We start from the raw sequence: 26,714 nt of genomic DNA on the forward strand, positions 1-26,714 counted from the left end.
GAGAAAAAGAGAACTCTGCTTTTCCCAAGGGAAAACGGGCAGGGTTTTCTCCGTAGTGGGGGCGGGGAGGCGATAGGAGGAGAGCAGCCCACGTAGGCGGGTAGCGGCGATGAAAGCATAAAGCCCGGTGACGTCGCCCACACGCGGCGCCTGGCAAGTGCACAATCGCGGTGAGGGAGGCGCGCAGCAGCCGCCAACGCTCCGGCCCAACTGCCGGAAGGTCTGTGCTCTGGAGCCAGGGTAAATATAAGACCCAGATTGTAGACTAGAAATGGCTAGGGACGGGGAGGTGTGGTGAAGCACAGGGGAAAGAACCATCGTTGAGGTGAGGGGGCTTCTGATCCTCCTTCGCTTCTCTGCCGGCACCTGGAGGGCACATAGCTGATGTCGGGCAGACTGAGAGTTCAATTTTGTTGCTCAGCACCGACCTACCACAACTTTCAACATGCTTCTCTATGTTTAGTCTATTGAAACTCTTTACCTACCTTAAAAGATAAATCATTCTAAGTACAAAAGACCCACTGAATCATAGTAGAAGCCTGAAGCCATCTCTAAATCTGATTTTTACGAAGTCAAATTAAGACTCTTAGTTTCTAATAGATGTTTTGAATGTACAGGTATTAGAAACTGTAATAACAATTAGAATTGGGGTTATTGACTCGGCTGGACTTTATATTATCTATTGGCTTCCAGAATTAAAAAAAAAAAAAAAAAAAAAAGAGATAAAGCTGTTACCCCCAACTCCACATAGTTAATACTTACCATGTGGGACACTGCTTATGGAAATGATCTTTTAAAGAATGGATTGAAGTCCTAGATAAGGGGTTGGGAGTCTTGAAAATAGGTTGCAATTTTCCAGGCAAGTTAGCCAACTAGTAGTTACTGAACTTCAAGAAGTCCACTTTTTTGTTAGTGTTTGAAGGAAATATCAGGACGCTGAAATACAATCTGACCTCAGAAGGACAATATGGTCTTAACGGTGAGATCAAATAAATAAAGTATTAGAAACAATACTAAACAATTGAGTCAAAATTTAAGTTTGTGACAAAGATTATAGACACCATCTATAAGCGTATTTTTCACATCTTTATTTTAAATATTTTGTAAATATTTTGTTTCCTTGTTCTAGGGCTATAAAATTATACATCATGGCCCTCCTAGAGACACTCTAGGAAAACCATGTCATCCTGATCTTAAAACACCTGCAAGAAAGAGCACAGTACTTCACCATTAGTAAGTAGCAAGGAAAAAAAAAAAATGGTAGCCAACTTTTCAACTATATATCAATGTGGGTTTAAAGAAATAAAATGTAACTATACGGAATAGAAAAAAAATATTTTTACTTGAATATACTCTCACCAACAGTGACATTGCTTTCATTGATGCAATGAAGATGATTATAGGTTAGATGGTTGAGGGTATGGGAGAGAAGAGCAGCAAAGAGAAGAATATGGCATCATGGCCTATTATACAATTCTGGGTCATCAGATGCAAACAATGGGTGATTGAGCTATGCAGAAATCTTCAGGCTTCTGTGTATTGCTTTCAATGAACTGATGACGATACAGCAGCCCAGATGTTAGAGCATTTTCCTAAACTTAGCCAGAAGGTCTCTAATAGAACCAGGCCTTGAACATATGAATCTCGAATTAGATTATACTGATTTGTTTTTCCTATAACACCTAGAAGGAAATACATGTCTCTCAAACCCTTAGAAATTAGCAATTCAATCAAACAGCATATGTTTACAGAAAGATCTTATGTGCTCAGCAATCTAGCAGGCATTGCAAATGATAATAAAAACATGGATAATTTCCATTTATTTGTATTATATGCATAATGTATTTATTGTATTAGAGGTGTTACATACATTGTCCCTTCCAGTCTTCAAAGCAAAAACCTGTGATATAAAAATCTACATTTTACGTAAGAAAAAAACTGAAGTTTGGCATAGATTTCCCAGACCTGATGGTTTCCAAAGACTGCACCTGTAACCAATAAGGCACAGGTAGTTGATAACTAGAAAGTAAAAATCATAGACAGCTGAACTATAAGAGTTCAACTATAAAGCAGAATCCTGGTAACCTTCACAGTAATTAACCTGTCTTGGGTTGTCAGTATAGAAATACCAGTCCAAAAAGGCCACATCCAGATTATAGTGTGCCTAAGGAGAAGGGAGGACTGATTAGAAAGGGAGGGCATGATTTACTTACTCATGTTAAAAACTATGCGGGAAGCAAATAATGTCAAAAGCATTATCAGACAACTGGCAAGGAAGTTTGAGGTTACTGGTATGAAAAATACTATTTCAGAACTTTGTTAACTTAGATTTATTTAACAAAACCAGAGTTTGCCAAAACAGGAATATGTGTGATATATATGTTGCTCTAAACCTTCCACCTTCTTTCTTTCTAAAGATAAAGCAGATATTTCATCTTGCTCGGAAAACCAACAGTAAGTGATAATTCATTTATTTTAATGTGAATATTTTATCATGCCAATCATTTTTATGTTGTCAAGGGTAAAACGATTAGTGAGTTTGCTCATGATTTTATCTTTCACTTTTTGTTTGTTTGTTTTAGAGACAGGGTCTCTTTCTGTCTCCCAGGCTGGAATGAAGTGCTGTGATCATAGTTCACTGCTGCCTCGAACTTCTGGGCTCAAGTGATCATCCCACCTCAGACTCCTGAGTAGCGAGGAATACAGGCACTTGCCACCATGCCCAGCTCATTATGTTTTGTTTTTGTTTGTTTGTTTTTAGTAGATGTGAGCTCTCACTATGTTTTCCAGGCTAATCTTGAACTCCTGGACTCAAGTTATGTGCTGTCACCTCAGTCTCCCAAAATGTTAGGATTGCAGGAATGAGCCACTGTGCCTGGCCTATTCATGATTTTCAAAACTTTGATAAATTTGTATTGAGAATGACCTCAAGTTAATTTTATTCTTTTACAGTTAAGAAGGTAAATTACAGCAGTATCATACCCCCCAAAATTTGATATATAAAAATTTTTTACATTTTTTTTCTAAAAATAAGTAATGGAATTAATTCTCATGTTTGTGACTTTAAACAATTATAGTAGAACTACCTTTAATAGGAAAATGGAAAAGTATGACTGTTTAAGCATATCGTATAAGCTGGCATATTAATGATTTTACTATTAACATACACAGTTATGTATTAAGGGAATTATTAAAGTAAAAATAGAGGGTCTCCATTGTGCTGCAACAATGTCTGCCTTTTCCCAGTTAAAACTGTGTCTCTTTCAATGAGTCAATATCTCTTTCAAAGTCATTGACTTTGAAGTCATAATTGGATGAAGACTAATTTCTGACATTACCTATGCATTGGCACAGGTTAATTAACTGTCTTAAGCCTTCATTGCATCATCCATACAATACAAATAGTAATACCCAGTAAGGTATGGGAGTGAAATTATACATCATTTTCCACAAACCATCAATAATTGTTCACCCCTCATCCCTTTTTTGCATACCATTGAGGATAAAGGCAATGGATGGAACAAGTATCAATGATACACTATTTACAGTAAGTGAAGCCTGAGAAGTATCACAGATAAATTGTTTGGAATTTTCTTTCCTTCCAAGAATTTGGGAGTGCAAATCCCACACACATGCAACAAATCTAGGGAGCATAACTCTAATTTACAAAAGTAAACAATTTATATGTCTAGTGGCAGAAAGGTGAGTGTTTCTAAAACTAAGTGGTCTTGTTGCTTCATCTAAAGGATGTAGGACTTTTTGACATATTGAGAAAGGACAACATGGGTAACAAAATTCTGAGTATCTTTTTAGGAGATAATGAAAATATGAAACAATCTTCGTACAAAATAATGCATTGAGTAAATTTGAACAAGCTATATTTTCAATGCATTAATTGTATTTTTTCTATACAGAGAAATTTGAAAATATTCACAAGTGTAAGGAAGAAAATAGATATAACTTCTAGTTACTCCATTAGGGAAATAACTAATAAAGCATTTGTACAACCATACCTGTGTAATCACAACCTTGTTATCTTAGAGTCTGGTATAAATAAAAGGACAAACCATTATACTTTTCATATAGAATAGCCAATTGAAAGATGGTACATATTGAAAATAAACTTTTCTCCAAAAATTGAGATGAAGAATGAATGTCAGTACTATAATTATTCAGGAATCTGTTTTCTTTTTGATGGCGTAAGGATAGCAGAAGTAGGCAGAAAGAAGGGAGTATGTGTCTATCTTTTATAGATGTACCTCAAGGGCATCAGTAGAGTTCTTCAGCTTATTTTTTTATTGTCACTACCAGAGACAAGGTTGGCCTCATTATGATTCTACTGGTACCATACGGCAATTCTTCTTTTGTTCCATTCTTAACGAATCTGGAAATCACAGTTCCTTTGAAATAATCGAGATTATATTGATATTCTCCCTCTTAGAAGTTTTTAAACTACTTATTTCAATGCAGACCTTTGTTTTTCCTGACTTAGTTTTCAGCAATGGCTTTACTACCGGTGTTGTTTCTGGTTATGGTGCTGCTTCCATCTTTACCTGCAGAAGGAAAGGTAAGGTTAAAATGGAAAATCTTTTCAGAGCTATCCAGCAACTTTGTGCTATGGCAGGCTATTTTGAAAGTAAAGGAGGGGAAGAGAGTTTGGTATGTCAGAGTTTCCACTGGTTCTCTCAGAGTTCTCAGACCACTGAACACAATTATTGAGATGAAAGGCCGAGGCTATGCTGTATGTGTTCTGCATGTGTATGCTAGCCACCTGTCACATGCGACTATTGAACACATGAATGAGGTTTGAACAGGCAAGATGGACTCTGATGGTAAGAAACTCACCAGATGTCAAACATTTCGAACAAAGAAAGAAGAAAATATCTCAATTTTTTATATTGCCTCCACGACGAAATGATAATATTTTAGATATTCAGTTAAATAATATATTAGGAACTTAGGTTGGTTGCAACAAATTACCACAAGCTAAGTGGCTTATAACAGCAAAAACTTATTCTCTCACAGTTATGGAGGCCAGAAATCTAAAATAAAATTATCTACTGGGCTGAGCTCCTTCTGGAGGATCTAAGAGGGAGGGATCTGTTTCACGCTTTTCTCCACCTTCTGGTGGCTTCTCTCACTGCTTGGCATTCCTTGGCTTGTGGCTGCATCACTCCAATCTCTGCCTCCATCTTTACATTATCTTCTCCTCTCTGTGTGTCTCTTATAGAGGCACTTGTCATTACATTCAGGGACAACTGGATAATCAGGGATTATCTCATCCTGAGATCCTTAACTTAATTACATCTGCAAAGACTTTTTCCAAATAAGATCGCATTCACAGTTTCTGAGCATAAGGACATGGACATATCTTTTTGGAGACTACCACCTAACTCATTACAAATAAAATATATTATTTAAATTAATATCACTTAAAAATTAAAATGGCATATCATGTTTAAATTATTTTTCTAATAAATATCACTGGTCTGTGGAGTTAGAAAATTGATGATAGTTCTCTTACCCCAATCTATTTTCTGATTTCCTTAATTTTATTTCTTTTTAATGCGATCCCCATACAAAATTAACAATATACTTACATAATATTAAATTAACACAACTTCTCCACTATATTAGCGTATTTAATTTTTATAGTTAGGGTATAATAATAATTAGATTTATATTTTTAATTAAGAAAACAAAAACCCCAACTCTAAAGGTCTTAATGGTTTGTTTAGTAGTGATCATAGAGTTAGTATGTGAAGGGCCAAGAGGATTTTGAATTCAGATCCTAGAGTTATTTCTAATATGCTACTTTGTTGAATTGACCCTATATTATGATCAGCAATCTTCAGTGATAAAATGTGCAGTGTTCACATACAGTGTGTATCTCCTAGCCAGGAAGCCTCTGAAACAGCTTTGGCATTGCTGTTCGTTGTCACATCTTCCATTAACTCCGTGCACACTAGACTCACTAGGACTTTTCAGACTGGAGGACTCTGACACTCAGTTCAAACTTCATTTGGCATTCAGAAATAGAGTCATTGTATTACTGTAATTAAATTATCAATGTGCAGGTAATTTATTCATCACCTAGGACCTCATTCAAATAATTTGCTGTTCTTTTCATTTCTTTCACCGAAAGATTTTCTTTCATACCCCTTTCCAATCCCCTTTAACCTCTCTGACTCATCTCCTGGTCTTCATTTTTAAATTATTAAAAAGTGAGATGTCATTTTGTTTTGGCACCACTACATGTTTGAAATCAGATGCTCTATAAACACTCTGCCCAGTATGATTTTCTGATGTTTTCAAAATGCCTAGAAAACTCTGTTCATCTTTCAAAACCCCAGAATCACATTTTATGAAGCTTTCCCTGACTTCAAAGAATTGATCCCTCCTTCCTCTCTATCTTGTAGATCCCTAAGATCAGTTCTGTTATCATGTGTATTGTAATTTTTACTTATGTCACCTATTCAGTATAAACTCTTTAAGGATAGATACCATATTTATTTTATTCTCAATATGTTTAATGTTTCTAGTCAGGTAATAGCTTTATGAACACATTTAAAAGTACATCTCTTTTTCAGTACAATTTTATCTGCAAAGCAAGAAGGTGTGAGAAGCAGGAAATAATTTAGAAATTAACTTTTTATGTGTTTTGAAATGAAACCACCATAACCAGATTTTTTTAGGTCAAGAGGAAATATCCAGGGATGGTATTTTATGCTTTGATGTGATGCAGAAATCTGCTTCTACTGATATTTTATATGCACATCTTTTCTAACTTATGAGTCAATAACTTTGCCATATTTATTGGTACAATGGCATCTGCTATCAGGCCCTGTTGTTAGGAACATAAAAGCAGGAAAGAGAAATTCATATATAGTAGATAATGGCAATAATGTGCTCAGACCTATGGTGTAAGAATTGTGAGAGCCTTAAGGGAACTCAGTATGGGAGGAGAGGAGGATAACTTATTCCAAGGTGTCAGAAAAAAATCTTTAAGTGGCCCTGTTCCTTTTAGACTTATACTTCAAAATCTTGCTCATACCTATATAACATCATACTCGTGTGTAAATTTAGGTCATCAAATTGCTTGGACCTTGATCCAGCAATTTTCAGACCCTATTTTACCTCCAAGCTTAGCAGGCCCCATACCACACACACAGACAAATATACAACCACAAAGATAAACCAAACATATTAGGGCCCAATTTAATACTTTATCAGTTATGTTTCTGTTACTAAAAGGAACAAAGTCAGCAATAGATAGATTTGATCCCTCCAAATTGCTTTAATTTTTTTTTTTAGTATTACAAAGTTATCTTTTATGCAACCCATAAAATTTGCTACATAATAGGTATAATGGTTTTACTATAGTACTGAATGTAGACATGCACTTCAACTGGGCCTAAACATTTTTCCTTAAAGGCAGATACCATGTCAAGGAAAACTGCCCCATAAAATTTAGGATGAATCATGGACTCCAGCTTTACCCTACCTTGCAGCCTGATCAAATGTGAATGAATATATCTCAAGGTTTTAAATTTGCATGCTTGTAGTTATAAAATATTATTATTCATATGTCTATACAAATCCTATTAAAAGTTCCCTTGCTGGGGGAAATGGCAGATAGGAGGCATGACTAACTTGCAGTTGCCACTTGGATAAACAGAACAATATGTGGATAAACAGAACAATATATGGATAAGCAGAACAATATGTGGATAAACAGAACAATATGTGGAGATTCACATCATGAACTTTTGCACCAAGAACCACTGCAGGGGCATGGCAGAAAAACTGAAAGAACTCACAGACCCTTTGAAAGAAGTGGCTTGCCACTACAAACTCTGTGAGTTCACTGAAACACTGTGAGTGCCCAAAGTGTGAGGGAAGAAAGTCTGCCTCTAAACACACATCCTCACTGAGGAAGCTGAAAATCCAGATTATGGGAGAAGGATTTAACCTTACTTAAAGCTGAAACGAATTTAGAGAGCCATGCAAAATAAAAAAGAAGAAGAAGCAGTGAGAAGAGCCCTGTAGGCAATCCCAGTCCCCACAGAAGCCCAGGGAAGCAATTTCTGACTTTATCTCACAGAGATCCTCAAGGAGGGAAGCCGGTGGAATTAGTGAAGGGACACAGGGAGGAGACTTCCAGCTGAACTTTGTAATAATTTTGACCAAGTACAAATTTTTCTGGGCAGATCTTGGATTGTGAATGGGAAGTACAGATACGAGTACAGAAGCTGCAGCAGGTAGGAAGTGGGGAAAGGCCTGAAAGCCCTGCTTACTGTCTCCTTGGGGAGGCTTGTAGCCTGGACCAAGATCTCAGCCTTGCACAACAGAGGCCTGGATATAAATTCAGCTCTATTGGCTGTTGAGGGAGCACAGCAGGGGTGAGACTGACCTTGCTGGCTGAGTAGGAGCTTAGTGAAGCCTGTCACTGCTGGCTTTCCACCCCTTCCCTGGTGACCTGTATGAAGCAGCAGAGGCAGCCATAGCCCTCTTGGAACATAACTCCTTTGGCCTGAGAACCACATCCCCACCTTCCACAGTGGCTGCAGGAAACCCCCACCAAGGAGAGTCGGAGTTCAGGTATCCCTAATCCTGCCCACACATGATGGTCTTTCTCTACCCAACCTGGTAGCCAAAGACAAAAGACATAAACTCATGGGAGCTCTATGGCCCTGTCCATCACCTGAAAAACCTGAATATTTATCCAGTAGACCTTAGGGCAAACTTGTATCCCCCCATACTACCACAGCTTATGCTGTCTTGAAACCAACTCAGGCTGTTACAACAACTCATAACAGAACAACTCTACCCCAAGGAAGGAGAAAACAACAGTTAATTCCACTGCCTGTAACAATCCTGGCTAACCAGAGGTCCTGAGATTGTCCACATGACAACTTCATTATTAGCATAACCAACATTCAAGAAAACCAGTGCACTAAACAAAACTACAACCAAGGACTCTCGGAGTCCACTTCACTCCCCTGCTACCTCCACTGGAGCAGGTGTCAGTGTCTGTGGCTGAGAGACTTGAAGATGAATCACATCACAGGACTGTCTGCGGGCACTCTCCAGTACCAGCCTGGAGTCCAGTAGCTCTGATGGGTGGCTAGACCCAGAAGAGCAATAACAATCACTGCAGTCTGGCTCTCAGGAAGCCCCATCTCTAGGGGAACGGGGAGAGTACCACATCAAGGGTTCAAGGCAAAAGTACCTGAACAGCAGCCCTTGAGCCACAGATCCTTCCTTGGACATAGTCTACCTGATGAGAAGTCTACCTGATTACAATTCTGGTAATATGACAAAACAATGTTCTATAACATCCCCCAAAAGATCATACTGGCTCACCAGAAATGGATTGAAACCAAGAAGCAATCTCTGAATTGCTGGAAAAAGAATTCAGAAGGTTAATTATTAAGCTTCTCAAGGAGGAATGAGAGAAAGGTGAAAACCAACTCAAAGAAATTTAAAAAGTAATGCAAGTATGAATGAAAAAATTTCCAGAAAAATAAATATCACAAATAAAAAACAATCACAACTCCTGGAAATGAAACACACTTAGAGAAATGCAAAAAATACTGGAAAGTTTCAACAATAGAATATAACAAGTGGAAGAAAGAATTTCAGAGCTTCAAGATTTGGCTTTTGAGTTCTAACAAAGACAAAAAAAAAATGATAAAAAGAAAATGAACAAAGCCTCCAAGAAGTTTTGGGATTATGTTAAGTGACCAAAGCTAAGAATAATTGATGTTCCTAGGGAAGAAGAGAAATCTAAAAGTTTGCAAAACTTATTTGAGGGAAATAATTGAGGAAAACTTTCCTGGCCTCACTGGAGACCTACACATTCAAATACAAGAAGCTCAAAGAACTTCTGGGAAATTCATCATAAAAAGATCATGACCTGGGCACATAGTCATCAGGTTATCTGAAGTCAAGATCAAGAAAAGAATATTAAGAGCTGTGAGGCAAAAGCATCAGGTAACCTACAAAGGAAAACCTACCAGATTAACTGCAGATTTTTCTGCAGAAACCCTATAAGCCAGAACAGATTGGGGTCCTATCTTTAGCTATCAATGTACACAAATCAGTGGTACTGCTATACACCAACAGCAACCAAGATGAGAATCAAATCAAGAACTCAATACCTTTTACAACCGCTGAAAAAACAATAAAATACTTAGGAGCATACCTAACCAAGGAGGTGGAAGACGTCTACAAGAAAACTGCAGAACACTGCTGAAAGAAATTATAAATGACACAAACAAATGGAAACACATCCCATGCTCATGGATGGATAAAATCAACATTGTAAAAATGACCATATTGCCAAAAACAATCTACAAATTCCATGTAATTCCCATCAAAACACCATCATCATTTTTCACAGAACTAGAAAATACAATCCTAAAATTGATATGGAGCCAAAAAAGAGCCTGCATAGACAAAGCAAAACAAAACAAAAATAACAAGTCTGGAAGCATCACATAACCCCACTTCAAACTATACTACAAGGCTATAGTCACCAAAACAGCATGGTACTGCATAAAAATAGGCACATAAACCAGTGGAACAGAGTAGAGAACTCAGAAATAAGGTCAAATACTTACAGCCAACTGACCTTAAACAAAGCAAACAAAAACATAAAGTGGGAAAAGGACACCTTATTCAACAAATGGTGGTGGGATAATTGGCAAGATCCATGTAGAGGAATGAAACTGAATCTTCATCTCTCACCTTATATAAAAATCAACTCAAGATGGATCAAGTACTTAAATCTAAGACCAAACCATGTAAACTCTAGAAGATGACATCAGAAAAACTCTTTTAGACATCGACTTAGGCAAATGTCTAAGACCAAGGCAAATGTCTTATGACCAAGAACCCAAAAGCAAATGCAATAAAAACAAAGATAAAAACATGGGACTTAATTAAACTAAAAAGCTTCTGCACGGCAAAACAAATAATCAGCAGAGTAAACAGAAACCCCGGGGGCCGGGCGCGGTGGCTCATGCCTGTAATCCCAGCACTTTGGGAGGCCGAGGCCGGCGGATCACGAGGTCAGGAGATCGAGACCATCCTGGCTAACACGGTGAAACCCTGTCTCTACTAAAAAATACGAAAAAAACCTAGCCGGGCGAGGTGGCGAGCGCCTGTAGTCCCAGCTACTCGGGAGGCTGAGGCAGGAGAATGGCGTGAACCCGGGAAAATCTCAGGCATCCTGGAGCTTGCAGTGAGCTGAGATCTGGCCACTGCACTCCAGCCTGGGCAACAGAGTGAGACTCCGTTTCAAAAAAAAAAAAAAAAACAGAAACCCCACAGAATGGGAGAAAATCTTCGCAAATTATTTATCCAACTAAGGACTAATATCCAGAATCTACAAGGAACTCAAACAAATCAGAATCCCATCAAAAAGTGGGCTAAAGGCATGAGTGGACAATTCTCAAAATAAAATAGAAAAATGGCTGACCAACATATGGAAAGCTGCTTAACATCATTAATTACCAGGGAAATGCAAATCGAAACCACAATGAAGCTAACACCTCATCCCTAAAAGAATGGCCATAATTTAATTTAAAAAATAATAGATATTGGTGTGGATATGGAAAAGGGAACACTTTTATACTGCTGATGGGAATGTAAGCTACTACAAGCACTATGGAAAACAGTATAGAAATTCCTTAAAGAACTAAATGTAATTCTACCATTTGATCCAGCAATTTCACTACTGAGTGTCTACTCAGAGGAAAAGAACTCATTATATGAAAAAAAGACACCTGCACACTCATGTTTATAGCAATACAATTCACAATTGCAAAAATATGGAACCAGCCCGAATGCCCATTAGTCAATGAGTGGATAAAGAAAATGTGATATATATGTATATATATAATATATATTATATATAATATATAATGTATACCTATATATACATACCGTGTGTGTGTGTGTGTGTGTGTGTGTATACACACCATGTAATACTGCTCAACCATAAAAAGAAATGAAATAATGGCATTTGCAGCAACCTGGATGGAGTTGGAGACCATTATTCTAAGTGACGTAACTCAGGAATGGAAAAACTAAATATCATATGTCCTCACTAATAAGTGGGAGCTAAACTATGAGGATGCACAGGCATAAGAATGATACAATGAGGCCAGGTGCGGTGGCTCACGCCTGCAACCCCAGCACTTTGGGAGGCCTATATGGGCGGATCATGAGGTCAGGAGATCGAGACCATCCTGGCTAACATGGTGAAACCCTGTCTCTACTAAAAATACAAAAAAATAGCTGAGTGTGGTGGCGGGCGCCTGTAGTCCCAGCTACTCGGGAGGCTGAGACTGGAGAATGGCGTGAACCCGGGAGGGGGATCTTGCAGTGAGCTGAGATGGTGCCACTGCACTCCAGCCTGGGGGACAGAGCAAGACTCCGTCTCAGAAAAAAATAATAATAATAATGATACAATGGACTTTGGGGACTTGGGAGAAAGGGTGGGAGGGGGGCGTGGGATAAAAGACTACACGTTGGATACAGTGGATACTGCTTGGGTGATGGGTGCACGAAAATCTCAGGCATCACCAGTAAAGAACTTAGTCATGCAATTACCACCTGTTCCCCCAAAACTGTTTTTTTGAAAAGTTCCCTTGAAACAGAAATCGGCATTTGTGGCATCCGAGGGTTTTTTAGTTTGTCATGCCATGAGTTACTCACAATTCCCAAAGCTTCAATCTACTACTTTCCTATTTAAACATTTTGATCTACTACTTTACTATTTAAAAGTTATATCTTCAACTCAGATTTAGTGACAATGCTTAACAACTAATATTGACTTTTAATATTTAAATATTTGTAATATTTAATATATGTACATGATAACTAAATATTTTACACTTTTTAAAGTGACTTTGTTCTCTTGCATTAACTTATTCACTATTATATGAAATTTACAACATTGTTAAATTCTAATTTTATTTTCTTTTAGGATCCCGCTTTTACTGCTTTGTTAACCACCCAGGGGCAAGTGCAAAGGGAGATTGTAAATAAACACAATGAACTAAGGAAAGCAGTCTCTCCACCTGCCAGTAACATGCTAAAGATGGTAAGAGGCAGTGATGTAAGGAGATGGGTGTGAACCAGCTGTGGCAGGAGCAGACGGCTGGCCACTAGCATCTCCTATGAACTTTGTGGTTTACAAGGTTGTGTCTTTTTTTTTTTTTTACAATGATTAAAAAAAACTGTCAATTATACAGGGTTATTAAATTTGGAAGGCAGAACTGGAAGTCAAATATTCAGGCATCCAGTCTTAAACCATTACACTTTTTGTTCATTTTCTTTCCTGGTTTAAAATCAAGAAATCCCCTTTCCTTCAGGGTGTCAGCTGTTGTGAGTAAAAGCCCACTTCCCAGGGCACAGTCCCTGAAAGACAGGTATCTCTGATACGAAAGCAATGGCCTACATGTGAAAACAAATGGAATTGGAAATAACGTTGGCCAGCTTATTACTATTAAAATATAATGAGGATATTTCACCTGCTTATCAGTATTTACACTAGCATCATTAATAAATATCCTAGGTATGGCTGCTTTGCTATCATAAATAATCACATATTATTGTCTTATTTTGCCTTTTAGATACATTACCTATGGACTACCCTTCATGTGTAAACTGGCACCAGAACAGATAAAAACACTTAAAAATATTTTAGTAACGGTAGTATTAGAGAATACATCTACAGAAATTTTAAAGTATTTACAAATCAGATTATAAAGTGTATGTTTCATTGTGGCTGAATCATTAAGTGTATTTTGTTTTCTTGTGACGTTTAGGAATGGAGCAGAGAGGTAACAGCGAATGCCCAAAGGTGGGCAAATAAGTGCACTCTACAGCACAGTGATCCAGAGGACCGCAAAACCAGTATGTAAATTAGTAAATATTTGTTGAATAAATAAATGAATGAAACAATAATAGAGCATTGTAGGATGCTCTATAATAAGAAGACTTTGAAAATAAATGTTACTTATACTGTTATCTTTTTGAAGTCAAAGTATCTGTATACAGAGGGATATTTACAATAAGAACAATGTTGTGCTTTTTTATTGTGTACATTATGCAAATAATTTTGCTTCTTGCAACCGGTTCATGAATACAGCAGATTTTATATCATCTTTCTTTTTGTAAGTGTAAGGATTAGAAAAGCCAGAATTTGAAAGAAAAGTGACTCACCCAAGAACATAATCTGAAACAGTGTCGTACTAGAAATTTTTAACCAAGCTTTCTGATTTCTAACCCACTGCCCTTTTTGTTAATTTATGTAGCTGTCGGATGTTTTGAAATCTATTCTTTTGTATCCATAAAATATATTGAACTTATGATGAATTATTCCTTTTTTGATCTAAAGTGGATAAAAGTGGATAAAGTGGATTTAAATTTATCATATTCAAAATTTCTATAAAAATGAATATTTTTGAATATATTATTTTTAAAATTTTTAATATGAGGCAATCAAGTATTTTGTGTGGACTGGATACCTACAATGCACAGAATGCTACATTTGAGTTTTAAAAAGACTTATCAAGGATTATAAAAACTAGTAAATGCCCAAATAATTTATGAAGTGTTTCTGGGCTGTAAGGCACTTCTTGACAAACTCACAAGGATTTCAACTTGTAATATCTGATTTCCTGGTTAAGAGAAAATCCACAAATTTTGAAAACTGTTATCCTTCCTGGTGTCAGTTTTCTCTTTCTTGGGACTCTTAAAAACAGACTATAGGCCGGGCGCGGTGGCTCAAGCCTGTAATCCCAGCACTTTGGGAGGCCGAGACGGGCGGATCACGAGGTCAGGAGATCAAGACCATCCTGGCTAACCCGGTGAAACCCCGTCTCTACTAAAAATACAAAAAATCAGCAGGGCGTGGTGGCAGGCGCCTGTAGTCCCAGCTACTCCGGAGGCTGAGGCAGGAGAATGGCGTGAACCCGGGAGGCGGAGCTTGCAGTGAGCTGAGATCCGGCGACTGCACTCCAGCCCGGGTGACAGAGCAAGACTCCGTCTCAAAAAAAAAAAAAAAAAAAAAAACAGACTATAAAGTCTTTTTTTCAGATTTCACGCAAAGTCATATACATTTATTTAGGGTCCTATATTTGAAAAATCTCTGTTGAGGGTTACTAGAGCAAAAGACAAAATGTAAGAGTTGGTCACTGCCTTTAGCAAGCTTACGATATAAAGCTGGGAACACTCAAGGCATACACGCGGAAAATTTAGCATGCAAGGATTTTTAAAGAGCAGAGTGTTAGCCTACTCAAAGTTTTATGTGGTCAGGCCAGCCTCAGTGTGTTAGGCAGTTCAGTGTTCTTATCGGCCTTATAACTGATAAGGAACTGAAGCACTCCTTTATGTATTAATCAACAGTTAGCATCTGCTGGACCCTGGGTTTGAAAGGCAACATCTTTGTGTTTGTGTAGTCAATTTCTTTTACCATTGCATGTTTATTACCTTGCTCATGCCCCTTAGGTACAAAATGTGGTGAGAATCTCTATATGTCAAGTGACCCTACTTCCTGGTCAGCTGCAATCCAAAGCTGGTATGACGAGAGCCTAGATTTTGTCTATGGTGTAGGACCAAAGAGTCCCAATGCAGTTGTTGGACATTATACTCAGGTAAAAAGAATGCATGAAAATACCTATGTCACAAATGTTCTAATAGGAAAGCTTCTCCAAATTATGACCACTGCAACGTTCAATTTAGGAGAACAGTCCAAGTGGGAAGAATACAGTCTTGGAATTTGGCTGCTGTAGAGCTGTCATTTTTGTCCATTGTCAGCCAAACTCTTAGTAGGAAAGCATACTCTGTATTGTTCCCACATTATAAATTTTAAAGTGATGAATGTACATGAAAATTAAATATTTTTAAAGTTTATGACTTTGGTTCAATAATTTAAATATTTGTATGGTGTATGTCTATAAACTAAAACTAACATTTTTCAGTTTTATATTTGCTACTATTTTTAAAAATATTTTTCCTCTTCTCTAATGTACTTTTATATATTTATTCCATTGTTAATTTGCAGCTTGTTTGGTACTCGACTTACCAGGTAGGCTGTGGAATTGCCTATTGTCCCAATCAAGATGCTCTAAAATACTTCTATGTTTGCCAATATTGTCCTGCGTAAGTAGACTGTTTAGCGTTTAATGGCAATAATTCTATCTGGAATTTATTTTTTAATAATTCTCATATCTTAAACCAGAATGAAAGCATATCTCAATAAAGGGGAGGGGATAAATGTTTGGAAATGTTTTTTAAGGTTGAGACACTTTCAACTTCTCAGAGGAGAACAACTTCTCAGTTTCAGTTATAAAACTGAATCTCTCATTCCTCATTAATAGAATAATATCTTTTCTTTCAGTTGGCTTTCCCTCAGCTTAGGGTTACTCTATGAGCATGTGTAGTGTGTATTTCTCTAGAATTGGTATCATCACGGCTTGCTAATTTCATACTCTAGGAGTATAGATGCTTCAGAGTGCTGGTGAGATTGCAAATGGAAGATGGATTGTGATTTTGGCCCTTTCTGCTCCAATATTCCTACTTCTGCTTATGTAAAACACACACACACACACATATTCACAATTACCATTGCAAATGATTCATTCATTTGGATTTCAATGGCTTTTCAGGACGTCTTTATTTCAGAATACAGAAAAGATAATATCTTAAGTCTCTGATTCTCAGAATTGTTCACAGAAAGCTCTTTAACCATCTTGTAAAGTTTGATTTGTAGCAGTAAACATGCTCCTTCATTAAACAATATGTTTAGAGTTATCCACAATAAATCCTATGGATATTTTAAGGAGATATTCACGATACGTTAATTGAAAATTTAATGTTTGAAATTATTTACCACTGGAGGCTGCGGTGGGGAACACAACTACAGGATTTGTTTCGAGACTGTAGATAACGAAGATGATATAGGGTTCCAGTTTGCGAAGTATAACGTCCAAAGTCATTTTCCTTCAAGTACCTATTAAGATTTAAGTAGAGAGAATTGAAAAGCCCTAGGAGGATGTATCCACACTCACTGACTGGCCTTCAGAGGGAGGCATCAGCAGCCAGGTGACAGAAGTGACAGTTGGAATAGATCATGAGGGAAGTCAAGGGAATTAGAACTTTTAAAATCCTTTTATATCTGTTTCACAATTTTCCAAGAGCTCATACACATACAGCTATATTCTAGGCAAAGAGACAGATTTAGCTGCATTTCCTTGGGTCCTTAGCCCACTTGGTCTACTAAAATTTAGACTCCTACATATTTTTAAATGAATTTAATGGCCAATAGAATAATGATCATCATTAACTTATGGTTAATCATTGCAAAACTATTATTTCCTGGAGATCAGTATTTATCAAAACTTTTCTTTAATATTTTTCTTTTTTTTTTTAACTAAGTTCTGGGATAACAAAAACTAATATTCTGTTTTGGTAAATGTAAAAATCTCATACATACATGCCACCTCTAGAAACTCACAAACCTTCCTAAGCACACTCCTACAAACACACACGCCACTAACTACTGAAAAATCGCAACCTCCATCTGGGAGAAAGAAATACTCTGGAGGTATATTTTTCATAGTTTCTGTTAGAGACACTATGGGTTTGTTTTCCATTTTTCAAATGGAAAATGATATTTTAACATTGCATATTAATTTCCTGCTACTCCTAGGATCTTGTCCTCTCCCTCTACAAGATATGTTTTGTCCGTTATTGGCACCTTGGGATACACTGCCTTAGTAATTTGACTAAATATACTGGGAGATAAAGATAGTGTCGCCACACTGAATATACTCTGAAAATTTCAGACCCTTGTCATCAAATTTAGTTACCCAGCCTGTGAAATTATGGTCAAGAAGGTATGTCCATGTGTGAAGCATTTTCTTAATTTGGGTTGTTATCTGAAATACCCATTGGGAATTGTAATTTTTCAGTTTTGTTAACATACTAAAAACACTGAATAACTATTTATATATATTTGATGATTGATACTGCCCTTAGAGTATAAACAGTAAAGTGAAAAATATTTGACATGTATTTCAAATTTCAGTGGTAATAATGTGAATAGAAAGAATACCCCTTACCAACAAGGAACACCTTGTGCCAGTTGCCCTGATAACTGTGACAAAGGACTGTGCAGTAAGTTTGAAGTGTTTAGCTTGCTATTATTTATTATATAATTGATATTTTCTTTTCTTTATATAATTTAACAAATCTCCTAAAGTAATGAATTGAAATAACATATTTATGAAAAAACCCTAAAAATATTCAACAAAGTATGCTTAAAAAAACATTTTACACACTGGAGGAGCTACATATTATTTGTAATGAAAAGCATATTGCCCTATGTAACTTAATGGAGTATTTATCATCAATGTGTTTTTGTGGCTCTGCAGAGCCCATTAATATTAACCATACACCGTTTGGTAAATAGTTCAATTATCAAGTTCGTATAACTGTACCAAAAGTGGTATTTTAAGAGAATCAAAATGTATAAATCTAAGGTGTGAGACCAAATTATGGCTCAGTCTAGATAGGCATGCCAAATATTACTGTTTATTTGTGCCAATGTGTTTGTCATGCTGATTTCCTCACTCCTTTTTTATAGTATAATTAGGATCATAGTGTTTGCCTTAATAAATGATTACTTTCCCTATAATTTCATAATTGTTTTGTGTATATTTTTATGACAAAACTCTATATGCAATATTGGCTCATAGAACCTGTGCACATATTTTTGCAAAAGGAGAAAATGAAATAAATATCGTATATCTCATTTAATAAATTGCCATGAATATAAGTAAAAATAGCTGCTGGCTTTCTGTAGTTGGGATACTTTTATTAAAATTATTATGAATAATAAAGTTGACACAATCACTGAAACTTTTACCTCTTCAATGCACTCACCTTTACTAAGCATTTTTTTCTGACTCGGTTATATAGCTATATTTCAGAATATTAATGATACCAAAGCTATAAATCAGGCAGAGGTGGGCAGATAACAAGGTCAGGAGTTCGAGACTAGCCTGGTCAACATGGTGAAACCCCATCTCTACTAAAAAGACAAAAATTAGCCAGGTGTGGTGTGGGCACCTGTAGTCCTGGCTACTTGGGAGGCTGACGCAGGAGAATTGCTTGAACCTAGGAGGCAGCCACTGCACTCCAGCCTGGGCAACAGAGCAAGACTGTGTCTCAATAAATAAATAAATAAATAAATAAATAAATAAGAAAAATAGTTGAATACTTATACATTTGCTGAATGCAGTTTGCTAACAAGTCTGGAATTCATCTGTCATGGTATCAGCTGGTATCAGCTGCTGTGTCCATGGGATTGCCTGCATCACCCCTCTCATAAATCCTAGGTAACACAGAGTGGAGAGAGACACTGTCCACTTGGGGGAAGGAGAAGGAAGTGCATGGGGTACTCTGCCTTGGATTTAGTACTGGGCCTGCCACAACAAAATACATACCAGTAAGAAACCCACAGCTCCTAAATCCAGATTGGTATGCATAGATAGAGCCTCTAGACCCACCACAGCACCAAAAAGGAATCTGCTGCCCCAATGGGACAGACTTAAGTCTCAGTACCACTGGTTAACAAAAATGGCCTCAGACCCAAAATACATCACTAATAATGAAATAACTGCCATCTTAGGAGACTCATTAGTCTCCTTTAAATTCTTGGAAGGCCTTCTGAAGAAGAACAGGTACAAACAAGCCCAGACTGAAAAGACTAGAATAATTAATTCTTTAGTGCCTAGATACTGAGATAGTAATCCACAAGTTTCAAGAACATTCAGGAAAACACGACCTCATCAAAAGAACTAAGTAAAGCACCAGTGACCAACCCTTGAAAGATGGAAATGTGGAATCTTTAGGATAAGGAATTCAAAGTAGCTGTTTGTAGGAAGCCCAATAAACTTCAATAAAACACAGAGAAACAATTTAGAAATTTATCAGAGAAATTTGAAAACGAGATTGACATTAAAAAAAAAAAAAAAAAAAAAAAACCAGAAATCCTGAAGCTGAAAAATACGATAAATAAAGTGAAAAAAACATTAGATGGTCTCAACAGCAGAATTCAGTAAGCAGAAGAATCCGTGAGCTTGAAGACAGGCTATATGAAAATACAGAGGAGAAAAAGAGAAGGAAAAAGAATGAACTTTCTTCATTGATCTACAAGATCAATAAGACAGCATCAAAAGCACAAATGTAAAAATCATTGGGATTCTAGAGGGAATAAAGAATGAGAAAGGGGTAGAAACCTTATTGAAAGAAACAACAAACAGAAAACATTCCAAACCTGCAGAAAGATAGAAATAATCAGTAAAGAAAGGCCAAAGTTTATTAATCAGATTCAACCCAAATAAGACTACCCCTTGGCATATAATTATAAAATTCTCAAGGGTCAAGGAAAAAAGAGAATTCTAAAAGCAACAAGAGAAAAGAAGCAAATAACATGTAACAGAGTTTCAATACACCTATCAGCAGACTTCTAAGTGGAAACCTTACAGACCAGAAGGAAGAGGGGACAATTTACACAAGTGCTAAAAAATGATTTTAAAAAACCTACCTAAAATATTGCACCCAACAAAACTATTCTTCAGACATAAAAGAGAAATAAGGACTCTCAGACAAATTCTGGAGGAATTCATTATTACAACACCTGTTTTAAAAGAAGTGCTAGGCTGGGTGCGGTGACTCACGCCTGTAATCCCAGCACTTTGGGAGGCTAAGATGGGCAGATCACGAGGTCAGGAGATCAAGACCATCCTGGCTAACACAGTAAGACCCCCTCACTATTAAAAATATAAAAAATTAGCCAGGTGTGGTGGCAGGCACCTGTAGTCCCAGTTACTCAGGAGGCTGAGGCAGGAGAATGGCGTGAACCTGGGAGGCAGAGCTTGCAGTGAGCCGAGATCATGCCAGTGCACTCCAGCCTGGGCAACAGAGCTAGACTCTATCTAAAAAAAAAAAAAAAAAAAAAAAAAAGAAATGCTGAAGGGAGTTCTTCTATCTAAAAGAAAAGAATGCTAAAGTGTAACATGAAAATATCTAAAGATATAAAACTCACTAGCTAAAGTAAGCATACAGAAAAATTTAGAGTATTCCAATATTGTAATTGTGGTATTTAAACCACTCATATCTTTAGCATGAAGACTAAAACAACAAAACTGTTAAAATAATAACTATAACTAAAGGTATAAATTGAGATATCCAAAAGTCAAAAAATATCATGGGTATATGAAGTTAAAATGTAAAATTTTTGTTTCTTTTCTTTGTGATCAAAGTTGTCATCATTAGTTTAAAATAATTTGTTATAACTATAAGAACTTTTGTAAGCCTCATGGTAGCCACAAAGAAAAAATCCTATAATCTACACACTAAAAATACACTAAAAATAAAAGGCAATTGATGAAAACATACAATCAGAAAAACTCACTTAACAACAAAGGAAGGCAGCAAGAGAGAAAGAAAAGATTACAAAACAACCAGAGAATCTGTAACAAAATGGAATTAGTAAATTCTTACCTATCAATAATAACCTTGAATGTAAATGGACTTAATTTTCCAATTAAAAAACACAGAACAGATGAATGGATTAAAAAAACAAGACTCAAATGTGCTTCATACAATAAAAAACTCATTTCCCCTGTAAAGACATGCATAGAGTGAAAGTAAAGAGATGAAAAGAGATATTCCCTGCAAATAGAAACCAAAAAAGAGAAAGTAGCTATAAGGCCATTATTTAATGATAAAGGGGTCAATGTGTTAGGAAGATACGATAATTATAAACACATATACACCCAACATCAGAACACCTAGCTATAAAGCAAATATTAATAAACTTAAAGAAAAAGTCAGATAACCATTTAATAATAATAGGGGAATTCAATACCTCACTTTTAGCAATGGACAGATTATTCAGACAGAAAATCAACAAAGAAAATTTGAGTTAAACAGCTTTCTGGACCAAATGAACCTAACAGACATTTACAGAACTTTCCATTTGATAGCTACAGAATTCACATTGTTTTCATCAGCACACAAGATATTCTCCAGAGAGAACACATAGACCAGGAAACAACTCTTAAATTTTTAAAAAATGGAAATCATGTTAAGTATCTTTTCTAACTACAGTGCAATAAAACTAGAAATCAGAAACAAGAGGAACTTTGAAAACAATATAAATACATGGAAATTAAACAAGATGCTCCTGAATGACCAATGGATCAATTAAGTAATTTTAAAAGATTAAAAAAATTTCCAAATGAATAAAAATAGAAACACACCATATCAAAAAGTATGGGATACAGCCAAAACAGTACTGAGGGAAAGTTTACAGCATGAAACTACTACATCAAAAAGTGGAAAGATTTCAAATAAGCACCCTAATAAATGATGCACCTCAAGGAACCAGAAAAGCAAGAGCAATCCACACCCAAACTTAGTTAAAGGAAAGAAATAATAAAGATCAGAGAAGAATAAACAAAATTGAGGCAAAAAAATATAAAAATATAAAAGATCAAAGAAACAAAAGGTTAGTTTTTTGAAAAGATAAGGAAAATTGACAGATCATTAGCTGGACTAAGAAAAAGAGAAAAAACTAAAATATAAAATCAGAAGTGAAAAGCAGACATCACAATTGGTGCTATAGAAATGTAAAAGAAAAGTAAAAGACAATTAGAGACTATAATGAACAACCAAGAAATTGGTAAACCTAGAGGAAATGGATAAATTTATGGATACATACAACCTACCCAAGATTGAACCAAGAAGAAACAGAAAACTTGAATAGACCAATAATAAATAATGAAATTGATTACAAAATAAGTCTCACAACAATGAAAAGTTCAGGACAAGATGACTTCGTTGCTGAATTCTACCAAACTTTTAAAGAACAAATACCAATTCTTCTTGAACTATTTGAAACATTTGATGTGGTTGGGGAAATTCTTCTGAACTCATTTACAATGCCAGCATTATCCTGATACAAAAACCAGACAAGGGCACCACAAAAAAGAATGAATATAGATGCAAAAATCCTCAATAAATACTGTACTACCAAAACAAATTCAACAACACACAAAAAAGATTAAATGGCATGATCAAGTGAGATTTAGCTCATATATACAAAGATGTTTGGACAAAATATACCACCTTAACAGAATGAAAGACAAAACCATATGATCCTCTCAATAGACAAAAAAAAAAAAAAAAAAAAAAAAAGCATTTGGTGAAATTTGATAAAATTCAATATCTCTTCATGATAAAAACTAGAAACAAACTAGACATAGAAGGAACATATCTCACCACAATAAAGGCCATATATGACAAGCCCACAGCTAATATCTTACTAAAAGGTAAAATGTTAAAAACTTTTTTTCTAAGATCAGGAACAAGACAAGGATGCCCACTCTCACTCTCATCAGTCTTATTCAACATAGTATTGAAAGTTCTAGCCAGAGCAATTAGACAAAAGAAAGAAATAAAAGGCATCCAAATTGTAAAGAAGGAAGTCAAATTTCCCCTGTTTGCTAATGACGTAATCTTATATTTAGAAAAACAAAGAACTCCCACCACACAAAAAACAAACAAACAAACAAACAAAACTCTTAGAACTCATAAACTTAGTAAAGTTGCAGGGTACGAAACCAAAATAGAAAAACCAGTTATGTTTTTATACACCAACAATGAACTATCTCAAAAAGAAAGCAAGAAAACAACTACATTTACAAATGCTACAAAATGAATAAATAAATACATAGGAATAAATTTAACAAAGGAAATAAAATATTTCATAGGAAAAACTATAAAACACTGATGAAAGAAACTGAAGACTACACAGAAAAAAATGAAATACATACTATGTTCATGGACTGGAAGAATTAATATTGTTAATAATGATCAAACTACCCAAAGCAATTTACAGATTGAATTCAATCTCTATCAAAACATTCGTGCCACTTTTCACAGAAATAGAGAAAACAATCCTAAAATTCGTATAGAATCACAAAAGACCCTGAATAGCCGAAGCAATTTTGAGGAAAAAGAGAGCTGGAGGCTCTGGCTTCAAAATATACTACAAAGCTATGATAACCAAAACAGCATGGTATTGGCATAAAAATAATCATGTATACCAATGAAACAGAGAACCTAGAGATAAATTAACACATTTATAACCTATTGATTTTTGACAAAGACACCAAGAACATACACTGGGGTAAGGACTGTCTCTTCAGTAAATGGTGTTGGGAAAACTGGATATCCATATGCAGAAGAATGAAACTAGACCCCTATCTCTCACCATATACAAAAATAAACTCAAAATGGATTCAAGATTTAAATGTACAACCTGTAACCATGAACTACTTGAAGGAAACAATGGGAAAATCCTTTGGGACATTAATCTGGGCAAAGATTTTATGGAGAAGACCTCCAAAGCACAGGCTGCAAAAGCAAAAATAGATACATTAAATTATTATCAAGCTGAAAAGCTTCTGTGCAACAAAAGAAACAACTGATAATGTGAAGAGACAATCTGAAAAATGAAAGAAAATATTTACAAACTGTTCATCTGACAAGGGATTAATATCCAGAATATTCAAAGACCTCTGCAACTCAGTAGGAAAAAAACATATTAAAAAGTGAGCAAAGGGCTGGGTGCGGTGGCTCACGCCTGTAATCCCAGCACTTTGGAAGGCCGAGGTGGGCAGATCGTGAGTTTGGGAGATCAAGACCATCCTGGCTAACTAAACCCGTCTCTACTAAAAATACAAAAATAAAAAATAAAAAAAGTAGCTTGGCATGGGCAACAGAGCAAGTCTCCATCTCAAAAAAAAAAAAAAAAAAAAAAAAAAAGGAAAGAAAAGTACATGAATAGACATTTCTCAAAAGAATACAACAAATGGCCAAAAAGTATTCGAATAAAATGGTCAACATCCCTAATCATCAGCAAAATGCAAATAAAAACTACAATGAGGTTTCATCTCACCTAGGTTAGAATGGCTATCATCAGAAAGACAGAAAATCAAATACTGGCAAAGATGCAAAGGAACTTTTATCACTGTTGCTAGGAATGCAAATTAGTACAGTCATTATAAGGAACATTATGGAAATTCCTCAAAAAATAATGAAATTACTATATGACCCAGCAATCCCACTACTGAGATACCTCCAAATGAAAGACCAATGTGGCAAAGAGATGTTTGCACTCCTATAAATACTGCACGATCTCACTAATATGTGGAATCTAAAAAGGTTAATAGAAGTAGGAAGTAAAATAGTGATTGTCAGTGGCTGGAAAGGGTAGGCGGGGGTGGAAAGGGGTGGAGAGGGGTCAATGAGTGCACAGTTGCAGACAGGAAGAATAAGTTTGGTATTCTATTACATAATAGAGTGACCATAGCTAATAATAATTATGTCTCAAGAAAGCTAGAAGGATTTTGATTGTTATCACCAAGAAATGATAACTAACTTATTAGAAAGAAATGTGTTTAAAGTGATAAATGTGCTAAATACCCTGATTTGCTCATGATGTAATATATACGTATATCAAAACATCACACTGTACCCAATAAATATATGGAATTATTATGTACCAATTGTATATTTTAAAATTAAACTTTTTAACAAACATATGCCTTTACTACAGGACTAGCAAAATGAGTTTAAAAAATGGACAGGTTTGAGAGACAGAAAGTAGAATAGTCAATCAATGTTTATCCCCTGTGCTGGGTGAGTGCTGGCCAAAAGAAGAAATGAAAGAGTTCAAGTTGATTCCAGTTCCTGGCTTAAATTACTGAGTAATTGGAGTGTCATACCCCTTAGATTGTGGGAGTGATGCAGGGAGATCACTCCTGAGAATTGTCAGCCTTTTAGCTAATACAAGGAGTTTAATTTGAGTTTTATTGAGTTTTATTGAGTTTGAGGTCCCTGGGGAACATCCAAGTAGAAACATCAAAAGGAAAAGGGCATATTGTCCTTGTTTTATACTTTTATCCACCCATAAAGATTATTAACTCAAAAAAAGCATTGGAGTGTAATGCCATGCTGCCCAATATTATGATATGATGGAAACAGTCTCTATCAACATGTGCTACTAATCACACTTTGAACGCTTGAAATGTGGCTAATAAGATTAAGAAACTAAAATTTTAATTTTAATTTAAATACCTATGTGTAGCTAATGGTTCCCATATTTGGCTGTGCAGGCATAGAAAGATTTAGTTACATTCATATTATTCTGCTTGCTGAGGGGGAAAAGTAGGTCAATTTATTTTAGAAACATATCACTAAATGTAGAATTTAAACAGTGATGGATTTATCAGTGAGCTCAACTAAGACACCTCATATGTCCCTTAAGATGTGAAAGACCCATTATAGTGTAAGTGATGCTAACTTGTTTGTTCCCTCCTACCCCCTCCCGACACACTTTGAATGTATGGTTTTGCTGTTACTGAGGAAAATGATAATGACATAACTAATCTGTTTTTGTTACAGCCAATAGCTGCCAGTATCAAGATCTCCTAAGTAACTGTGATTCCTTGAAGAATACAGCTGGCTGTGAACATGAGTTGCTCAAGGAAAAGTGCAAGGCTACTTGCCTATGTGAGAACAAAATTTACTAATTTGCCTAGTGAGCATTTTGCAGGACT

At 35.9% G+C, this 26,714-nt stretch overlaps 1 protein-coding gene across 1 annotated transcript; it reads left to right on the top strand.

Moving 5' to 3' along the window:
- Positions 1–145: 145 nt before the first annotated feature.
- On the top strand, positions 146–26,714 carry CRISP2 (cysteine rich secretory protein 2). The gene is made up of 9 exons (XM_010374993.2): positions 146–220; positions 1,130–1,233; positions 4,493–4,567; positions 12,998–13,114; positions 13,842–13,929; positions 15,526–15,671; positions 16,082–16,179; positions 18,107–18,195; positions 26,560–26,714. The coding sequence occupies exons 3-9, from the start codon at positions 4,502–4,504 to the stop codon at positions 26,685–26,687; spliced, it is 732 nt and encodes a 243-aa protein (XP_010373295.1). The 5' UTR covers positions 146–220; positions 1,130–1,233; positions 4,493–4,501; the 3' UTR covers positions 26,688–26,714.

Source organism: Rhinopithecus roxellana, chromosome 4 (assembly GCF_007565055.1).
Source record: "Rhinopithecus roxellana isolate Shanxi Qingling chromosome 4, ASM756505v1, whole genome shotgun sequence".
Classification (NCBI taxonomy): Eukaryota; Metazoa; Chordata; class Mammalia; order Primates; family Cercopithecidae; genus Rhinopithecus; species Rhinopithecus roxellana.